At 36.2% G+C, this 20,881-nt stretch overlaps 1 protein-coding gene across 1 annotated transcript; it reads right to left on the bottom strand.

Annotated features, from left to right (window-relative positions):
- Positions 1–1,621: 1,621 nt before the first annotated feature.
- On the bottom strand, positions 1,622–4,803 carry LOC143549188 (G-type lectin S-receptor-like serine/threonine-protein kinase At4g27290). The gene is made up of 7 exons (XM_077040157.1): positions 3,513–4,803; positions 3,304–3,438; positions 3,058–3,215; positions 2,764–2,974; positions 2,446–2,683; positions 2,194–2,344; positions 1,622–2,094 (listed from the first exon to the last, which is right to left on the bottom strand). The coding sequence occupies exons 1-7, from the start codon at positions 4,801–4,803 to the stop codon at positions 1,801–1,803; spliced, it is 2,478 nt and encodes an 825-aa protein (XP_076896272.1). The 3' UTR covers positions 1,622–1,800.
- Between the last annotated feature and the right edge of the window lie 16,078 nt (positions 4,804–20,881).

The following is a 20,881-nucleotide window of genomic DNA, read 5'->3' on the forward strand; positions in this document are numbered from 1 at the left end:
TCTATTCATGATAGCTATAACTCACGCCGACTCCGAATACGGTTAAAATTTTTGTACCGAAGGCAAAAAATTTTTGGGCCTTAAGCCCTTAAGTAAGAAGAGGTATCTTGTTGGGTTTAAACAATTTAACTTTTATGGGCTTATTTTGTTATAATTTAATTTTTATGGGCTTATTTTGCTATGACTTAAGCCTGTAATTTTTATGGGCTTATTGTGTATTTTTTTTATTTCTATAATAATAGGGTTAAAATGTCTCAACTGAGGTTAGAACACTCAACATTTTGGTTGAAAGTCATACCCTTTTACCACTATACCAAGAGTGTAAAAATTATATAACATATTTTTTTTCATAAAAATATATATATAATTTTTTTTACAGAAATCCAGGCCTATTGAGGTGTCGGGCCGGGGTCCATCGACCACCCGACCCTCCCTTAGAGCCGGCTTTGCTATAGCTCACCCACTTCAATCGCTGCTTTTCTTTCTTTTCTGATACTTTAAAAATGTCTACTTCTGCTTCGGCCAGCCAGCTAAACAAGACAACTAAAACACATAAACCAACATGTATTATCAGTCTTTTGCTTCCAATTAACTTGCGCCTTACATGTGTTATCGAAAATTGCCAAAAAAAAGTCTCTTGAACTTTGATCATGATAAATTTATTTTAATTAACTTATTGTAATCCCCCTAATCATTCCATGAGGTTGAGCTGGGGTTTTCCTAGTTGTGGTTTCCTTCTGTGTTGGTCAGCCGCGTCATTACGTTTTGTATTTCGCATGAAAGAGTGATCTCTTTAACAAAGTGATCACAGGCATCCGGGCCTTTGCTGTTACAAATAATATATAAAAATCACAATTTATTGAGTTTTAACCTAATCTTGCACCTTTGACAGCAAATTTAGTTCGTATATGTTATTTTGCCTATATTGTTTTGATTGGAAATCATTTCAGTGCCGCAGTATTAGACTTTCCAATACAAACAATTTGGTCACCAATTTCCCAAAATTTACTACAAGGTCAATATATAATCATTGCAGCTAATCACAATTTCACGAAAATTATAAACCAATCATTATGGTGATATCAATCATTTATGAACCATGATTAAGCTAGGTTAAGAACACAATATTGTACAGAATCTGTATCAAGTTTCCGTTCCGTGGTACACGTTGCACCAACATCATATTTACCATATCACAAATGACCTCCTGAGTAAGGATTTAGATGTGGCTATTGAATCACAACGCCTGGCAAAACTACTACTGCCCTCCTGATGCGAGTCGGGTTACAACCGATGCTACTCTTGCTGCTACCTAGTCCAAACCGAACCCCGTCATCTTGGTGATTCATGTCCCAAACATGGTCACATAGGTTAAACAAGTCTGAAATATTGTATTTTCTTAAAGGTTTTTCTTAGCACTAAAACTCAACTTTCTGGTAGTGAAACCTGCTATCTAGTAGTTAAACCAAATTTAAGTAGATTCATAATCAACCACGACCCGGTAATTGACTTGTTTAGGACACATCATATGTGAAGGTAAGCATTTTCTCTTCCATCATCAGTTTTAAATATCAGTGAAGCACAGAGATTAAGAACATGAGAATATGCATTTTCAGTGTGTGAAGGATGAATTATACATTTCATGAATATGCATAATCAGTTTTAAATATCAGTGAAGCACATAGACTAAGAACACGAGAATATGCATTTTAGATGTGTTATGGATGAGTTATACATTTCATGTTGGAGGAAGAAGCATACCTTAGGCCTTTTTATGCATTTTGATGATTACACATCTTCTTACGACCGAGGATACAATAGTGTTATCGTGTACTCATCAAGTGAAGAATCAGATTCAAGTTTACTGGTACTCTCCTCTTCTGTGAAAAAAGCAGGCTGTTTTGGTGGAGGCAAATCACTTTCACTAACAAGCATTAGAAGCACTGAAAACATTGTTGGCCTATCTTTTGCATGATGTTGCACGCATAATAGTGCCACGTGTATTGATCGTATTACTTCATGGACCACACATGAGGCATGCAAAGATGTATTAATAAGTTCAATAGACCTGCCTTGTTTATAAAGTCTCCATGCCTACATCAGTCCAGAATTCATATTGTAGTAAAGGGTGTTGTTTTAAAGAAGCATTAATTGCGATATTGAAATTAATTTTAGGCCAGCAAATTAACTTACATGTCCAAGAAGGTTGTCACTATGATCTACATGAGAGAATTCTTTATTTTTCTTACCACTCACTATCTCCAACACCAAAACACCAAAACTAAATACGTCGGACTTTATAGAGAAACGCCCGTGTACTGCGTACTCAGGAGAAATATAGCCACTGCAGCATCGTGGATGATGAAAATAAAAACAGATTAGTTGCATTTTCTTTAGAGAAAGTTTTTATTAGTAATATATTGATCACATTTTGAAGGTTCTTACTATGTCCCAACCACTTTCTTTGTCTTGCCAATGCTATCATGTCCTACAAACTTTCTAGCAAGGCCGAAATCAGATATCTTTGGATTCATGTCATCATCTAGCAAAATATTACCTGCCTTGAGATCTCGGTGGATAATTTGAACGCGGGAATCTTGATGTAGATAAAGAATGCCTCGAGCTATTCCATGTATGATACCAAAGCGTTGAGGCCAATCAAGCATTGAACTTCTTGTTTCATCTGTGCAATTGGAAATATTACTTATGTGCTATTGATGTGTCAATCTGGTAATAAATGCTACAAAATAAAGACATCCATACCAAAGATAATTGAGTCCAAGCATTTGTTAACCATGTACTCATAAATCAAAATCATTTCATTCCCATGGATGCAGTATCCAAGTAGCTTCACAAGATTCCTGTGCTGAAGCTTAGAAATAGAGATGAGTTCATTCCTGAATTCTTCAATCCCTTGTTGAGATGTGCCTGAGAGTCGTTTCACAGCCACCTCTTGCCCGTCTTCCAACACACCCTAAAAGATCAAAGTTTAACTTACATTTTCAGTACAATTTTCCGTATGCTTAAAATTCTTTTAAATAAAAATCAACAAATTACCTTGTAAACGGAACCAAAACCACCTTCACCAATCTTATTGGATACACTGAAGTTATTTGTTGCTTTTATTACTTTATATAGGCAAATGAATGGTATATCACCAAGGAGTTGTGTCTGGACACTTGTATTCTTTTTATCAAGGGCATATTCGAAGTCCCCTAAAAAGATATACCCAATTACTCTACAATACATGAATAGTAAACGCCGTACTATTAGAAACATGCATAAATGGTTCATTTGGGTTACCTTGATCTTTCACTTGAAGCGTGTTCTTTCTCTTTCTATAGGCATAAGCTCCCGCACACAGAAGCAGTGCAGCTGATGAAAATGATAAGACACTGGTGACAACTCTTTTCTTTTTGTTGGGGTCGATCTGCTGACCTTCTATTAGCAAGCAATAACAGTCAGCTAGTTTTAGTAGGCAAAGATCAAAGGTAATGAAGAAACAAGTGTACCTGCTAAGTCAGAGGCAGCTATCCTTATGTAAATATGATCATCTGCATCATATTCTCGTATATCCATTAACTCATCAAACCATATCAAACATCCACTTCCGCCGCTACTGATATCTAAATTTGCATAAGCCGTACAATTGCATTTCATTCTGCAAGCCATTTCACATTCTTCAAGGGTCATGCTCACATTATACCACGCCCTTCGTGTATCTGGTACTTTGACTCCTGTAATTTTGCGAAACCTATCCGCATTCACATCTCCACAAGTCAAAGGCGTTTTGCGTTTACACCCACCTGACCAATCAGACACATCCCACTCTTCTGGACTGGTTGGTTCAAAACCTGGCAAACAAGTACACGGCGGACGCTTGTTAATGCTGCAGCTTCCATAAGGACCACATAACCCAAAACGATCACAATTATCTACTTTAAGATCTCCATACACAATCCACTCTTGGGATCGCTCGATCCAATGCATCATGCGTGTCCGGCCATCCGATGTTAAAATTATCCGTTGAACAACCGAACTTTTAAGCTCATACGAACAATATATTTCCCTCTCATTAACAACAAACTCGGCGTTGTAGATTGGATTTTCTTTATCAATAGGAAGGCCACTATACCCGAGACCATTCCATGGTCCAAGTCTTGATATTACAACTTGACCCCGCAACCCGAGTATTTGCGGATATCCATTAGTGTCTAATATATTTGTATACACACCCGTAGATGGATCATCAGGACTCTTCCAAGAATTCCATTCCATCGTTGGCCCTATTCCTGTTATCAAGTCCTTCCGGATTTTCATTCCGGGCAGAAGTGTGTCTCCAGGATGATCAAAACTTTGCCAAATAATATTTTTGTAATTATCCATCTCAGACACAACCAGATTTCCAGAATCCAGAAGCCGCAACACTGAACTATTACTGCCCCGAGATACCGTTGATTCGGATGACCAAACCATGGTATTGCTGCCACTCAGAATCTCCAGGTTTCCATCACTACTAAGCTTGAACATACCCGAGTTGTGGGTAATGGGTGTGTCCCTGTTAGCAAGCCAAACAACAGTACAGAGTGATATCTTTTTGTACCATATCCCCAAGTATCGGTTCTTGGACATTCGGGTGCTAAAGAATCCCAGTTCGAACGTACTCCCAGAAGAAACAATGGTTTCACCATCTTTGAATACTTGATTTGCATAGACTGTATCTAGTGCACCACCACATTCTGATAGTAGTAATATCAAAAGGGATAAAGAGAACAGGTACTGAGCAATGATGCTATTTCGCATTTTAATTTGTTGATCATAAGAATATCAGCATCTAAAAGTTGTACATTAATATGAAGATTGAAATTTCTACGTGAAGTCGACTGCGTGATAGGATTTACTTGCTAAGATCTGGCGACACTTGGCATAATCCAACAGTGGAATTTGATTCTATTATTGTGTTTAGTTTATTCCACGTGTCAGTGAGAAAGATATTTTGATAGATAATAATGTCTATTCCACGTGCTATGACTAAAGGGGATTGAACATAACATTAACTTTTGATCACATATTTTCTTTTTTAATATTTAACAAGGACTTTTACCCTGCGTTCCGCGCTGAAGATGCAATTGATACCGGTTCGGTTATTAAGCTTTGTCATTATCGAAAAAAGGTTAATCTATGTAAATACCTCACAAAAGAGAGTATATGGCATGGCAAACTTTGAATTAAATTACAAAAGTCCGCATTCTCACTCTCTCACTTCACAACACACATGGTATATAAAATGAAGAACACTAAAATAGAAGACACACCGTAGACATAAATGTTGGCATAGTACTTTGGTAGTGCTAATCTGCTGAATATAGGATGCATATGTATAACGTTTCCACTGCAACAGTGTTTCATCAGTTTGCTGTTGCCTGCAAGTCAAGAATTGGTCAAACATAAAGTTCAACGAATTTAGCAAATTACTATGAAAACGTGTGTACTTGTGCCGTAAATCTTTTCTCAAATTGTTGAGATAATGAACTTAACCAATTAGTACTAAAATAGTGAATGGAAAATAAGATGAATAAACATAATTCTTTCCACACCATTCATAGGATGAAGTCAAAATTAAGCATGTACCATCGTACCTCCTTTGAGTCATTGTTACGATACAATCGGTAATCAAGCGAAGATCGATAAAGAGAAGAAGAAACTAAGAGAAGAAGAAGTAAACTCAATTCATCGATATCCATTAGATGTGCCCTTCTGGGTTTAAGTACAACAATCAGGCTAACTAACCAAAGACACCCTATACTATTCAACTATTACAAACTAGTCCTTCTACTATTTTGATACCTAACAATACTCCCCCCTCAAAAGATTTTTATCCTCAAAAATTAGAAAAGAAGGGGGAAAAAAATTACTAATCAAAACTATCAAAAACCAACTGGGAAAATTCACTTGAAAGTAGAAGCATTTTGTTTTCTTCATCAGCTAGATGTTGGTTCCGGACATAGTGATAACGAACCTCTTGAAAGTAAACTTGTGTAGCTGTGACAGAACATGATAAGTCACTTATAAGAGACCATATGGCTTGATTGATAATTTCCATGGTTCCACCATAATTTCCTTCCATGAGTACCCACTGACCCATATTGATTTTTATTTCTATCAATCTCACATCAAAGTTCCAAATGTATACCAGCTTCCAACATACAACTAAAAATATACTAATCCATTTAAACTTGACTTTCAACAAACCATAACCACCTTGAGGGCTGTGGTTTTTGAGACATTTCCATATAACATAATGTGTTTCACGAATTTGTTTAGTACCACAAACTGATCCAACCCAACCACGATGCTCATTAATGGCCTGATCATTCGCTGCATTAAATTTGCCTATGAAAACATGGAACAAAGGTTGGCCATTTTTTAAATGCCAAGATATAATATCTTTTTCCAACAATTTGGATTTCCATTTATGCCACATACACACGTTTGCCTGTTGTGCACTAATTTTCCAACTAGTAATTGCCCATTTTAGTAGTCTCTTCTTAACACACTCACCAACTTTGGCATGAACGACTTTAAACTTCCACTTAACTAGCCAACTTTTTATACCAACACTAACATCAGTATAAACACCACTAGCGTCACTGTTCTCTCCTTTCCTATCTTCCAAATTACGACATTGAAAAACTAAAGGATTATCTGGTGGGACCCTCTTTGGAAACTCAGTAATATCATATAAAACCCAACCTATGGTCTCATTAACTAATAGCAAAAACCCAGTATCTTCTTTATCAATTGTAACATTTGATGGTCTCAATTCTGTGTTTTTGGTTGTTGGTTCTTTAACAAATTTAAACTCCATAATCTCACCACCTTTACATTCCAAATTACAAAACCAACCTGTATCTATCAACTTAAACTGTTTTCCATAATGAAGAATTCCAACCCCAATTCCAGTAGGGAAACAAACCAAATTTATCATCTCATGATCACCAACGTTTTGTTTGATATTCACATCCTGATTCAAAACCCCACCTTCATCTTGATCAATCTTTTCACTATCAGATGATTCTTTAGCTTGAATAACATTCTCAGTCCCATATGCATTAATGGTTTCAAGAATATTAGTTCCGATTTCATGTTCAAGATTTTTAGGCATTTCATCAAACACCTTGGGGGCAATCTTATTATCATTTCCATTTTCTCTTAAAACATCAATATCAATTACCCTTTCTTGCTTCAATGAATCATTAATATCAAATACCTTGAAGGTATCATATAAAGAAGAATTTGGATCATAAGGAGAAAACGAATCTTTCAATTCATTTGCATCCAATTTCAAAGCCAAAGAAATGGCGTCTTTCAATGTGTGAAGACTATATTGATGCCATGCTATGAAAACATCTCTAATTATTGGTTCAAGACCATCCATAAAGAGGTATATGAAATAATATTCAGAAACTTCTTCAGAAGTTTGAACCTTATCGTACAAAAATCGGAATTTTTCACAATATTCTTTAACATTTCCCTGTTGGCTAACGGCCATAATCTTGTACAAAGAAAATTCCATGTAAGCGTTCTTTATTTGTTGTTGCTGTTTAATATTGCTTGCCGTGAAACGATCTTTGTAACCCTAATTTCTCGATTGAGTGGCAGAGAATCGTCGTTTCTACTTGAAATCCCCGCCCAGTTTTCGTTGACCTTTTGTTCTTGAATCGCCAATGAATTAATTGTGTTGAACTGAATCACCAATGTTTCTTGTTGTAACAGAGTCGTTAATGCCCTAACTTCAATGGTGGTTGTAAAAATACGAACCCTAACCCAAGGTCGAGAGGAAAGAAAGCTCTGATACCATTGTTACAATACAATCGGTAATAAAGCGAAGATCGATAAAGAGAAGAAGAAACTAAGAGAAGAAGAAGTAAACTCAATTCATCGATATCCATTAGATGTGCCCTTCTGGGTTTAAGTACAACAATCAGGCTAACTAACCAAAGACACCCTATATTATTCAACTATTATAAACTAGTCCTTCTACTATTTTGATACCTAACAATCATTAAGTTAACCACTACGGGTTTTGTGTTGTTTTAGAGTAAATAATTTTCGTGAACGTAAGGTACAATTGTTATCTATGATAGAATGTATGAATATTATGTAAATAGAATGTTGTGTTTTTTTTACTCAAACCTGTGTGGCCTACCCAATTCGGTAGATGAGCAATATAATCAAAGTTACCTATTTTTGCCTAAACTTGTATGTTACTAATATGAATTGATCTATATATCAACATCAACTAATGTAGGTCCCTTGACCGGATCTAACAACACAACTAGTTATCTTGGATCAACCTCTACACTAGCTAGCGGAAATCACAAGTGAGGACCGAGATCTCAGATCTTGTTTGGTGTTTGTTATTGCCGTGAGAAAGAAAGAGAGAAGAGAGTTTGAAGGTTGTAAAGATAAGGTTTTTGCAAAAGGTTATATTGTGTATGAGTTACACAATCTATATATAGTGTGTAATCTCATACACCATTCTTTCATTATAAACGGCCCAATGGGCTCAAATGTAGATGGCCTTGGGCCCAAACATACAAAATGATAAGTTCAACTAGCTAACGAATACATAAATGAAACGTTAAATACAAATACGAAAGAATATCACAAAATGGTCCTTACAATCTCCCTATTGTCTTTGGTATTTGTCTTGTTATCTTCTATCTTCAGCAGACTCAGACTCATACTCAAACACCTCGTGTTCATCAAACGGTTGTTTTTAAACAAGTAAGCGGACAAACTTGTTGAACTTGCCCACGATGGCGTCGGTATTGTCCTTGATCACGTCCTCAACGGTGCACAAAGGAGATCCATGCAGCTTAAGCATATTTTCCTTTCAAAAGCCCGATAGTTCATGCTCATCAAAGAATATGAGGTGATGCATACTCTTGCAATGAATTATCACCTCTCCCGTGTCGTTATCAAACTCCCAAGAGATGAAGTCATAAAGAAGGTTGTCATCAAATGGTATTCCATGCATGATAGGCTCTCCATGGTCTTCAGGCATCTTGTACCTCCATCCTTTAACCGGCTTGTTGGTGATCGGGTTGATCTCTTTTGACTTGTATGCTCTAGCTAGATTGAGATCACATTTTGGATAGACTTTCCTCCATTCATGCTTGAGAAAGCGCTTGAACCTCTTTGTAGTGTATCCTCCTCATCTCCTCCACCAACTGCCCTTCTGAAGTAGTTCATATCAAGAACATACAGTGTCTGTGTGTGCATATCTGCATAGGACAGATATGTGAGATCGCCGTTGGCACATCTTCTTCTATTCTGTTGCCATTGCGTAGAGGATAGGATCAGCATCATGGTACGACTTCGACCTCCATATCAGGCTCGCCATGTGGCTCACATTGTAATACTTGATGCACTTGTTTGACTTTCGTTGAGTAGGCTTGGCGGCAGGAGCAACAACGGGTTCTTCATTTGCAGATTCTACATTCTCCCTTATCGGAGTATCCGGGTTAGGAGAATAGTTGATGTCGTTATCACTATCATCATTTATTTCCATGACTTCTTGAACTGTAGAGCTGGTAACTGCAGCAAAACAAACATTAAAAATAGAGGTAATTTCAGCCTCAACCGCACATCAGTCTCTCGTGTTTTCACAGCTTCACTTGGCAGATCTTCATCTCCCGTCTTATTCCTAGTGGCACCACCATCACAACTATCATCACCATTTCCACCATCACCACCATGAGGCTCGTCATAACTGTCATACTCATGGTCATCGTCATTATTGTCATCATCTTCCTCCTCCTCATTCTCATCATCACCGTCATTCTCATCGTTATCACTATCATTCTCATCGTCGCCGTTTCCATCACCTCCACCACCACCTTGAGCTACATGAGGTTGTGGGATAAACTGAACTAGAGTAGTTGTAAAAGCAGCACTGACATGCTCACCTGAAGTAGGTGCAACAAGAGGTGAACTAGTGGAACTGACCTGCCCAGTTGTAGTGGCAATAGTAACCACTAGCTTAGTGCTTACAACTGTTTCAGTAGCAGAAGTAGGCTCAACGACATCCTTCACACCTAAGCCACCTACACCAGCATCCTTTCTTGTCTCACCGGTATATAGGAAACCATACAAGTTTCCTTGAGATCTGACCCCTTTCGGCATCAGCGACCAGATTAGCTAGAGTATTTTGTTGTCTATTGCTCTGCTCGGTCATCGGCTCATTAACACGGAGAAACATACGAAGGTCTTCATGAGATGCATTCTCAGATTCTCCACATCCACATCTGTCAACCGCATCACCTCCATTACTACAAGGTATCGGTTGACCAGCCTCATTCACGTGACCTTGTGTCTCGCACTGCTCCTCTAACTCTCCTTCAAGCTGCCTTACCAAGTTACGCAGCTTCACACTTTCACCCATCACTCTATCCGCGTCCCGTGAGGAACTGGATTCACTCTCAAACAGACTACTCTTGAAGTCAGTCGCTCAAAATCTATCCAAAATCGATCGAGTTTAGAATTCAATTCCCCTCTGAATTGCTTAGCCAAGGTTGAGGCAGAGGGAAGATCGGATTCTAAACCAGAGACACGTGATTGAAGCTGTTCAGTCTCATCGTGAAGCTCAGCGTTTCGCAAGAAGTTTTGGTTAGTCAACTATTGTTGATTATCGACTCTTTTTTGCAGATTTTGAATCCATTCCCGCTGACTCACGATCAAGGCTTGGTCCAAGTCCCTCTGTTCTTGTCGAGTTGCCACTCGATTAGCCAGAGCATCGCGTTGCTTTGTTACCTCTTGATTGATTGCCTGTTGATCCTTGATGAATTTTATCAACATTAGCTCACGCTTGGCACAGTTTTCATTTGCCTCCTCCAATGCCTTAATCCTATCGAGGACAGGATCTCGGAACACTGGTCGACTTGTCGACCTGCCACTTGAGATGGGAGTGGCAGCTATGATACTGCTCTTTTGGGTTGAGGGACGTGTAGTTGATATGGTTGAGTGTGGTGTGGTTGGTATAGGTAGGGTTAGGAATAAGGTTGGGAATGAAATGGTTAAGGCTAACGGTAGGCTGGTTGGCTCAGTTGTGGTTTTTATGGTTGATGTGGTGGTTTGGGATTGTATGGATGATGTGAATGTAGAGGACCAAAATGTTGTGCCTCTAATCGGTGAAGTGAACTGGTATGTTGGTGAGGTAACAGGTGCGGTGGTTCTAGGTAAAGTTAAGGTTTGGGCTTGGGTGGTTAAAGGAATGTTTTCAAACATAGATGGTATGGGCAAATCTAGTCGGGTTGGTGATGTTTCAGGAGGTGTAATGGGTTCGTCTCTAAGTGATGGTGTTTTTGTTTGGGTTTGGGTTTGGTTTTCAGGATAATCCTAGTTTTGGGTTTTGTTTGGGATTTGGGTGCTGACTTGAGTTTGGTTTTGGATTTGGTTTTTGGTGAGGTGGAGGTTTGGGCTTTGGTAAATTTTATCTGTTTGGCTTTACGGGCTTCTATGGTCTTGGCTAGGGTTGTGGGTGATCCTACGTGTGGGTCTGGTATAGTGGTGGTTTGTGTGGACAAGGGTGTGGGTGCTAGGGATTCACTAATCATAGCGGTAATCGAAGGGAAACGTACCTTAATGGAATGTACTTTGGAAGGCGAAGACTTCTTGGAATCTTTGGTCTTCTTCAAGCGTTTCAGTGGATGCTCTGGCTCTTCCTCTTCTTCCTCCTCAGTAGCAGCAACAACAGACTTTCTTGATGATTCACCAGCTTTTCTTTTGCCTTTGTCGTGCTTTTGCTTAAATCTATGTTCCACCACAACATCTACTTCCGTCTCAGTCTCAGTCTCATCAGCCGGTTCATCAACAGGTTCATCCTGTTCCTCCTCTTAATTACCTTCTTCGTCATGACCATCATCATCATGGTCATCACCACTGTTATCACCTTCCTCTTCTACCTTAGCATCATCACTATCAGTCTACGTATCGGGAAAATGACCAATCTTTACCCCAGGTTCATAACCTTTGTACTTATATGAACTTCTACCCGTTCGCTCAAGAATGGCCTTCAACGCAGATTGCCGAACCATCTTCACATGATACGGCTCGGATGACTCGACAACATTTCCTTCATCATCAACTTCATCCATATATACTGGCTTGGGGTGTCAGGAAGCAAGTAATCCAAGATCAATTGGACGAATCTCGGATACATCATTCGTCTATTCTTAACAAGCACGTTCATCTGCATGTACTTGAAGAACAGTCTTGAATAGTTGTACTTCCTATTCTTTGTCAAACACACCATTACTCCCACCCAGTCAACATTTAACTTGTCAAATCCTCCCTTTGTGAGGATAGACAGTTAGCAACAATGTGGAAGAGAAGCTTCCAGTAGATGTGAAGATGCTTCTTTATACAGGTGCCCCATACTGTATCATATCCAATCTCCTTGAGGTACCCAACAATATCTTCCTTGGAGAATGTGGTAAATGGATCAGCAGCATTGTCTTTAATCTGCAGGGCTTTTCGGATAACCTCCTCATTTACTACTACATCCAATCCATCTATCTTTGAGGTGATATTGGAACCATTCTTCTTAGTTTTTGCCTTGGTCCAAAACTGTTCAACCCATGGACCGTGAATCTCTGGATCAGTAGAAATTGCGTAAGATAGATGACACTTCTGTAAACCCTTGATCATAGATATAAAAACCTTATAATTTCTTTTCTTTGGGATCTTCAATGGACAAGAGTTGTTATGACCCTATGACACACAAAAGGAACATTAGTGTTGTTAATTGAGCATAAAGTTACAAACTATATACAAAAGATAAATAAAAATAAAATTAAAAGATAATCTTTACAACATTTTGTAAACTAGTTTGTAGAAGGATATACAAAAACTGTCTAAGTGTTGAGTTAGGATTCACTCTTAGTTTGTATGCAAAAGTTAAATATTTCAAGTCCCAAGTAATCGAATCTAATGCTTGCATAGTTATTTTAGAAATGACGACATTTGAGAATTTTAAGCATAAACTAATCTAATCGAATCTGAATGTAATCTAATCTAGTTATAGATTAATCTAATTGAATGTGTATTCGATTAGATAATGTATTAGACAAATTGGATTAGATTTAGGTTTAATTAGGAAAATTTACAAGTGTTAAGTGATCTAATCGAATGTAAAGTTTTAATCTAATCGAATGATGTCTAATCAAATTGAATGGTGATTCGTTTAGATTAAAAAATCAATTCGATTCGATTAGAAATTTATATTCGATTATAATTTCCTTAGAAGATAACAATTTATTCAAAACCTTTCTAATCGAATGGACATTCGATTAGACTGCCCTTAAAATAATTTTATGAGATTTGTTTTCTAATAGAATATCAATTCAAATACTTGGTACTTCACAGATTTCAAAAAAATGTTGTCTAATCGAATGACATTCGGTTACATGGTCCTTGAGATGTTTTCCTAACTCAACACTTCCAATCGAACGAACATTCGATTACTTTTCTTGAACTAGATCACATTCAATCTTTTCTCTAATCGAATAGACCATTCGATTACATGGTCTTTGAACTAGTTTTCACAATCATTCATCTCTAATAGAATCCCCATCCGATTATTCAAACCAAACAATACAATCATCCATTCATTAAACTCTTAACATTTTTCTGGGTTCATGCCCACCAGATATGAAGATTTGGGCAGTCATAACCCATGTACAAACTCTTTTTCTGGGTAGATTAACCCAAGAACAGTCCAAAAAACAAAAAATACAAAAACTACACAAAACAATATAAAAAAAACCAATTAAATCAACACACACACTCCTAAAGATATCGATAACAAGATTATAGCAACAAATCAGTCAAAGAACAACATATAAGAACCTAATTAGACAAAAACAGTCCCGTCAAAAACTGTTCTTGAGCCCAGAACCAAAAACAAGATGAAATTAAAGACAAAATATACCACATGTGGCGGATTCATCTTGATTTGATGATATTAGTATGATTATGAGGAGAATATTTGGTGTTTGTAACAAGATCCGGATTAGATCTTGAAGACGGTGGAGGCGGTGGTGTTTAGGAGAAAAAGTAAGAGAGATAAAGGGTTTTGGATAAGATAGAGGGAATGAAATGAAAGATATTTTGGGTTGACCTATTTATAGGGTCAACCTATCTCACGATATGGTCAAACATCTCGATTTATAAACGATTTTACATTCTCAACCCCCGAACTCTGAAAAAATTTACAAATTTAAACCCACAAAATATTTATTCACCAAATCCAAACACTTTAAATATATACAAGATATATTTTTGTTGAATCAACACTTAACAGACGTTGCATAGAGGACTTTGCTGTAAAACATTAATCCCGTTTTAAAAGAGACTTTAAAATTTAAAAAAATAAGTAAACAAAAATTTAAACTTAATAAAATTAAAGTTTAATTAGATAAAAATAAAATTAAAAGATAATACCCTCAAAATTCATTTAAGGATGTAAACAAAACAAAAATAAAACTAAAGTTGAAATAAAATTTTTTTGAAGTAAAGATGAAATTAATATTATATTAATTACATTAATTTTAAACTTAATTAATTTACATCAATTTTCATAATACATGAGATATATGTTTTTGGTGAGAAAGATCTCGACATGAAATCACATTATCTATAACGTCATAGATCGCATTTCTATTTGGATATTATTATGCCAAGAACCCAAAGTCGATTGTAGATATATTTGTTCACTTAAAACTTAACAAGTATTTTTATGCCAACGTGATATGTTAAGATATATATTAAGCACGACACTTATGCGGTCCTCATTTAATCCGACCATTACAAACTCCATCATACCTTGGGCATAGTTTGTGTTCATCAGTATCACACAGAATTGACTACGACCCCCTAAGGATTGATCAAAACATTTTTGAGATTATTTAAAGATTTTTCAAACTTTCTTTTAAACAATTCTTAAAGGTTGAACCATGGACTTATTTGTCATATAGACTTACAAGCCTTTATATAAAGTGTTTAAGATTTATATAAAGTGTTTAAGACTTACTTGTTTGCCCCACGTTACGTGGTTCTAATATACACATTTTTGTTTGATATATTATCAATAATTTTGTTGTTGAATTTGAATATTTTTAAGCATTTTGCAGTTTTTCTGCTTTAATAAATTTTTATTTTTCAATATTTGAATCTAAAACAAGAAATAATTTTTATGGTGACCAATCACTAACGGGCTCGTGTATGACTAACTAATAACATTTTTTCCTTCATCGATATGACTTATATTGGAGTCGGCAACCGCTTCATGATTGTGTAACCACTAGCATTGGCGGGATTTTAAGTTTATATGATTGTGACACTTACTCATCTGTCAAGCCTATCTACATATCAAGCAATGATTTTGTCGGCTTTTGATCTACTCTTTTCATGTGCTAGGATCATTAAAGATAATTTCTTATCATTTTCCAAAGGTCGGATCAATTTCTCAAAATTTTATAATTTTTATATTATCCTATTCCCTTTAAGCATGAGCTCCCTGATCTAAACGAGAGAAAATCCTTTTTGAACCTTTTTATGATTTCCTTGTTAAAATATAATTAATTACTAAAGTACAAAATACTTTTGGTTAGTCAAGTGACTCATTTTGTTTTTCTTAAATAAATTGAAAATCTTTTTTGTGAGTTAAACTTAACTCATTTTCTCCCTCTAAAATTGTGACATATTGGGAAGTATTTACAATTTTTTATTCAGAAAGATAAAAGCAAAGCTAAAGTAAAAAAAGTTATCAAAATAAGATAAAGTAAAATGAAAATAAAAATAAAATAGAACAAAAATTAAGTAAAATAAAAAAATAAAATAAAAAAAATACTTAATTTTGAACAAACGAGATCATGCCCAATGGCTCAACAAGATACAAAAATTAGGTACGATTAAAGGCTTTTTGTAAACAGGTCTACAAAGTTGTAATTTGTGTCGACCCGTTCAATAGTGATAAGTTTCCAGTCATAACAGTCACGAATGAAATGCATTCAGATGTCAATATGTTTTGTCTTTGAGTGTTGGACCGGGTTTTTGACAATACAAACCGCTGCCTCATTATCACACTTAATGGGGGTGTTAAAGAAATATAAACCGTAATCCAGCAGCTAATGCTGGATCCATATCACTTGAGAACAGCAAGCTAAGGCGGCAATGTATTCTGCTTCAGGAGTGGAGGTGGACACGGTGAATTGTTTCTTTCATTACAAGGAGATCAACCTATCACCTAGGAATTGACATCCACCCGATGCTGACTTTCGATCAAGATTGCAACCCCCATAATCACTGTCGGTGTAAGAATGCAACACCATAGGCGAGTCCTTGGGAAACCAAATACCTAAGCAGGGCTTTCCCTTTAGGTACCGAAAAATGTGCTTTACAACAGTTAGGTGGGATTCTTTTGGATTACATTGATATCTGGCACAATGACAGATAGTGAACATGATGACCGGCCTGCTGGCAGTGAGATACATCAGGGAGCCAATCATAGATCTATATAGATGTTGATCAACTGGAATCCTTGATGGATCTGGAGCAAGCACAGATCTGGTAGCAATCGGAGTGAGAAAAGGAAATGAGTCCTTGAATCCAAATTTCTGGACGTTGTTTCGAACATACTTTTCTTGATGAATTAAAATTCGTCCACTACGTGAAAATTGACCTTTGGTCACATGAAAAAAGTGTGGCCGTAGGCCTTTAGCCACACACATTTGGTTCAGGTCATATGTGACCAAAGGTCGCGACACTGTGGGTATGATATGGCCACACACAGTTTTTAGTGGCCTTATGTGGTTATAAGTGTGTCTAAAGGGTACAAGCATTAGTTGCTGGCCATCAAGAAGCCTCTCCAATAAGTGTGGCTAAACGGTAGAAAATGGCCACATGACTATTTACTATGAGTAAGAATTGCACGTATAGAGCCACATGAATTCATGTTTTAGCCACAGAAATTTTATAATAATGTGGCCAATAGGGTTGTGTTAAGCGTCCATTGTGACCTATACCGTGTGGATATAGCAAAACAATGGCCACTTAAATTTAATAATAGTGTGGCTAATTATATCATATAGACAGTGGATATTACATTAAAAGTGGCTAAAAATGTTTACTTGCCACTCAAACACTCCTTTGTAGATTATAGTGTGGCTATTGTCTTACCGTTTGTCACACATAATGCTTTTCGTAATTTAAAGTGTGGCTATTGTCAAACTTTTCATCACACATAGTGAGGTATTGTGTGGCTAATCATATCATATAGACACTGGAGGTTATTGTCAATGTGGCTAAAAATGTGAACTTGCCAGTCAAACACTCTTTTGTAGTTTGTGGTGTGGCCATTGTCTTACCGTTTGTCACACATAATGCTTTTCCTAATTTATAGTGTGGTTATTGTCAAACTTTTCGTCACACATAGTGATGTATTGTGTGACCAATCATATCATATAGACATGGGAGGTTATTTTCAATGTGGCTAAAAATGTGAACTTGCCACTCAAACGCTCTTTTGTAGTTTGTGGTGTGGCCATTATTTTACCGTTTGTCACACATAATGTTTCTGTAATATAAAGTGTGACTATTATCATACTTTTGGTCACACATAGATAAATGTGGCTATTTCATAAGTTTAACAAACCCAATAACATAAATTCAAAACGAGTTTACATTACCAAACCTTCACTAATAAGTTATAAATTCAAAATATTTAAAACTACTATTAATTACTACCGACCTCAAACTTTCTCATAAACTCATCAAATTGTTTTTGCCTCCTTTCTTCATTTTCCTTATGTTCTTTTTCCATTTGTTCCATTCGTTATACTCGTTCTTCCAACTCGTTTCTTGACTTCCTTTCATTTTCTTGTTATTTTTCCGTTTCGGCTCTAACTTTTTGAACCAAAAATTGTTAAAATATTAGCATCATAACTAGTAAAGGGTTAATGTGAGACGAAACCTCAAAGCCAAGTAGGGGTGTTCACGGTCTGGTTTTCGTGGTTTTTCGTCAAACCATAAACCAAACCGTTGGTAACGGTTTTTGATTTATGTAAACCAAAACCAAACCGTATACCCTTTAAACCGAACCAAACCAAACCAAACCAAGCAAATATAAAATAATTAACTAATATATTACCCGAAAACGAGCAAACATACGAGCGATCACATTCTTTGGCACCATTCTGAATGTAGTCCAATGTTCATCATAGTGCTCGATTAGTATTTTTATGAAATTCCTATATATGAATCTCATGACTCGCAAACCTATAATATTGAAATAACCAAGTAAGTATATTTGTAACATAAATAATGAAAATGTTAAAACTAAAAACATACCTATCCCAAATCTTTACAATAAATTTCTTCCCAGAGGTATCCCGAGGCACGATAGATGACGTGTCTCCCACAAGTACACATTTGTAGACCATCGACATCGCCACTACCAACACCATCCTCATGTGATCCAGCAAGTGATGCCCCACATGATGGTTTTCACCCTTCCTAGGTATCGTGGTACGTCCACGCATAGCACGACGACTATCACGCACAATCACATTAGACATAATGTATACACAAACTTGAATCGACGACTCGTTGGTGATAATAATCAATGTCAAATGTACAAAAAAGTTCTAACATGTATTCACACATCGTATCATGGCAAATCAACCAAACATTCATCATACAACTTAACTTATGATCACTTAGTTCATGAGACAGATTATAGCATGTACAAACTGATTTTATTCACTAAGAAACGATTAAGTATAAATTCTACAAAATTTACCACGGTAGAATATATGAATTAGGTTTCTCAAACAATTTTTATTATATTTTTCTCATGCATAAAATACTCACAATAATTCAACCATTACATGTATGTACCAACAGTTCAACCGATTGCACAACTAACAATTGTTTAATGGTTCTATCAACTCAATAATCCAAATTATGCAAGACCAACTAGGTTGTCTTCAAAACTCATAATAATAATTTTCAGAACTGGAACCAACCCGTTTAGTTTTGTCATTAGGGAGTTATGGTGCCGGAAAGACAGACCAGAATATAACTCCCCGAATCAGCTTTGACCAGTGTTTTTGTAAAATCATAAGAACTATTCAAAACTCGTCCCATAATTACAAACTTTACCTTTTTGGAAACTAGACTCATAGAACTATATTCTAGAATAAACAATAGTTCAATAATCATCGTTTAACATCAAGTTACATACCAATAAATAAACAAAAACGAATTTGTCAGTAAACTGTTGTCATCAAAACTCAAACCCTAATATATTTATGACATCTCTAGGGTTCTAATTCATCAATTAACCTTTTAGCGACGAAATAATATGTACTAAGCTTCAATTACAAGTGAAATACATACCTTTTTAGCGATTAAAGAAGGTGTACTAAGATTCAATTACAAGAAATAACACTTAAAATTGAAAATCCACAAACTTGGTTCTTAGGGTTCTTCACACTCAACACGAATCCGACAAAAATTGAGATAGAATTGATGGAAACCGACACCACATGGGAATTTCTCTCACAAAAATAATAAGATTAGAGCCCGGAATCAAATGATTTGGTTAAGAATTGAGTGAGTTAGAGAATTAAGGATGAAGGATTATGGTGGGTGTAGAGAGATGAAGAAGAATAAGAATAAGAAGGAATGAAGAAAAAGAAAAAAAGGTAGGTTAAATATGTGGTCAAATTAGATTTAAAATGGGAGGGTTTTTCAAAATTTTTTGAAGAAAAGAGGGGGTGAATTTAATTTGAAATTTTGAGGGAAGTGAAATTAATATGAACTAAATAGAATTAATTTTTTATTTTTAATAATTAAAATAAAGAGTTGTTAGTGTAAATATATATATATATAACAAATAATTAAACCTTAAATAATATAAGAAATTGTATCTTAAACATATAAAATAAATACAAGTGATATTTATAGTTGCTCTAAAAGAGTTGTATAAGAGTGTAGTAATCAGTGTTAACGCCCAATAAACCATACGTTCATTAGTGGGTCATACTAGTTCTTGATCTGTGTTAGTGTCCCATTATAGCATTTATCATGTCACAGTTTCTCTAAAAGAGTTGTATAGGAGTGTCTTTAGTCATGGTTAGGTGTTAACGCCTGAAACACACCATACTTTCGTCAATAGTCCTTATTTGGCTATCATTAGTCATAGTTAGATGTTAGTGTCCATTGGTTACGTCATAGTTGCTTCAAGAAGTTTGTATAGAACTATCATTAGTCATAGTTAGATGTTAACGCCCAAAACATGTCATACATTCATCAATGGGCCTTGATTGGTATTAGTGTCCATTATAGCATCTATCATGTCCCCGTTGCTACAAGAGGGTTGTATATGAGTGTAGTGAGCCATAGGCATGTGTCAACGCCCAATAACATGTTATAATTTTATTAATGGGCCATATTGGGCCTTGATTGTTGTTAATGGCCAATATGGTCTCTATCATGTCATAGTTACGTTAACAGGTTGTATAGGAGTGTAGAGAGTCATAGTTGGCCGTCATACTTTGCATTAATGGGCCGTCTTGGGCCTTGATTGTTGTGACCCATTGTAGTCTCTATCATATCATAGTTGCTCTAAAAGGGTTGAATATGAGTTTAGTGAGTCATAGTCTGGTTAACGCCCAATAATATGTCATACTTTCATCAATGGGCCTTATTGGACCTTAACTGGTGTTTGTGGCCCATTATAGCCTTTATCACATCATAGTTGCTCTAAGAAGGTTGTATGGGAATGTCATTAGTCATAGTTAGATATTAATGG

Source organism: Bidens hawaiensis, unplaced genomic scaffold, assembly GCF_021521415.1.
Source record: "Bidens hawaiensis isolate Kalapana, Puna unplaced genomic scaffold, B.hawaiensis_p1.1 tig00000978_1, whole genome shotgun sequence".
NCBI classification, from domain to species: domain Eukaryota; kingdom Viridiplantae; phylum Streptophyta; class Magnoliopsida; order Asterales; family Asteraceae; genus Bidens; species Bidens hawaiensis.

Bases quoted from the DNA above. Each gene is read 5' to 3' on its own strand.
- LOC143549188 (XM_077040157.1), bottom strand. From the start codon at position 4,803: ATGCGAAATAGCATCATTGCTCAGTACCTGTTCTCTTTATCCCTTTTG. The intron at 2,975-3,057 runs GTAATTTGTTGA...TTGATCTTTTAG, and splicing joins GTTTTGGTTCCGTTTACAAG to GGTGTGTTGGAAGACGGGCA. The intron at 2,095-2,193 runs GTAAGTTAATTT...GGACTGATGTAG, and splicing joins GTGACAACCTTCTTGGACAT to GCATGGAGACTTTATAAACA.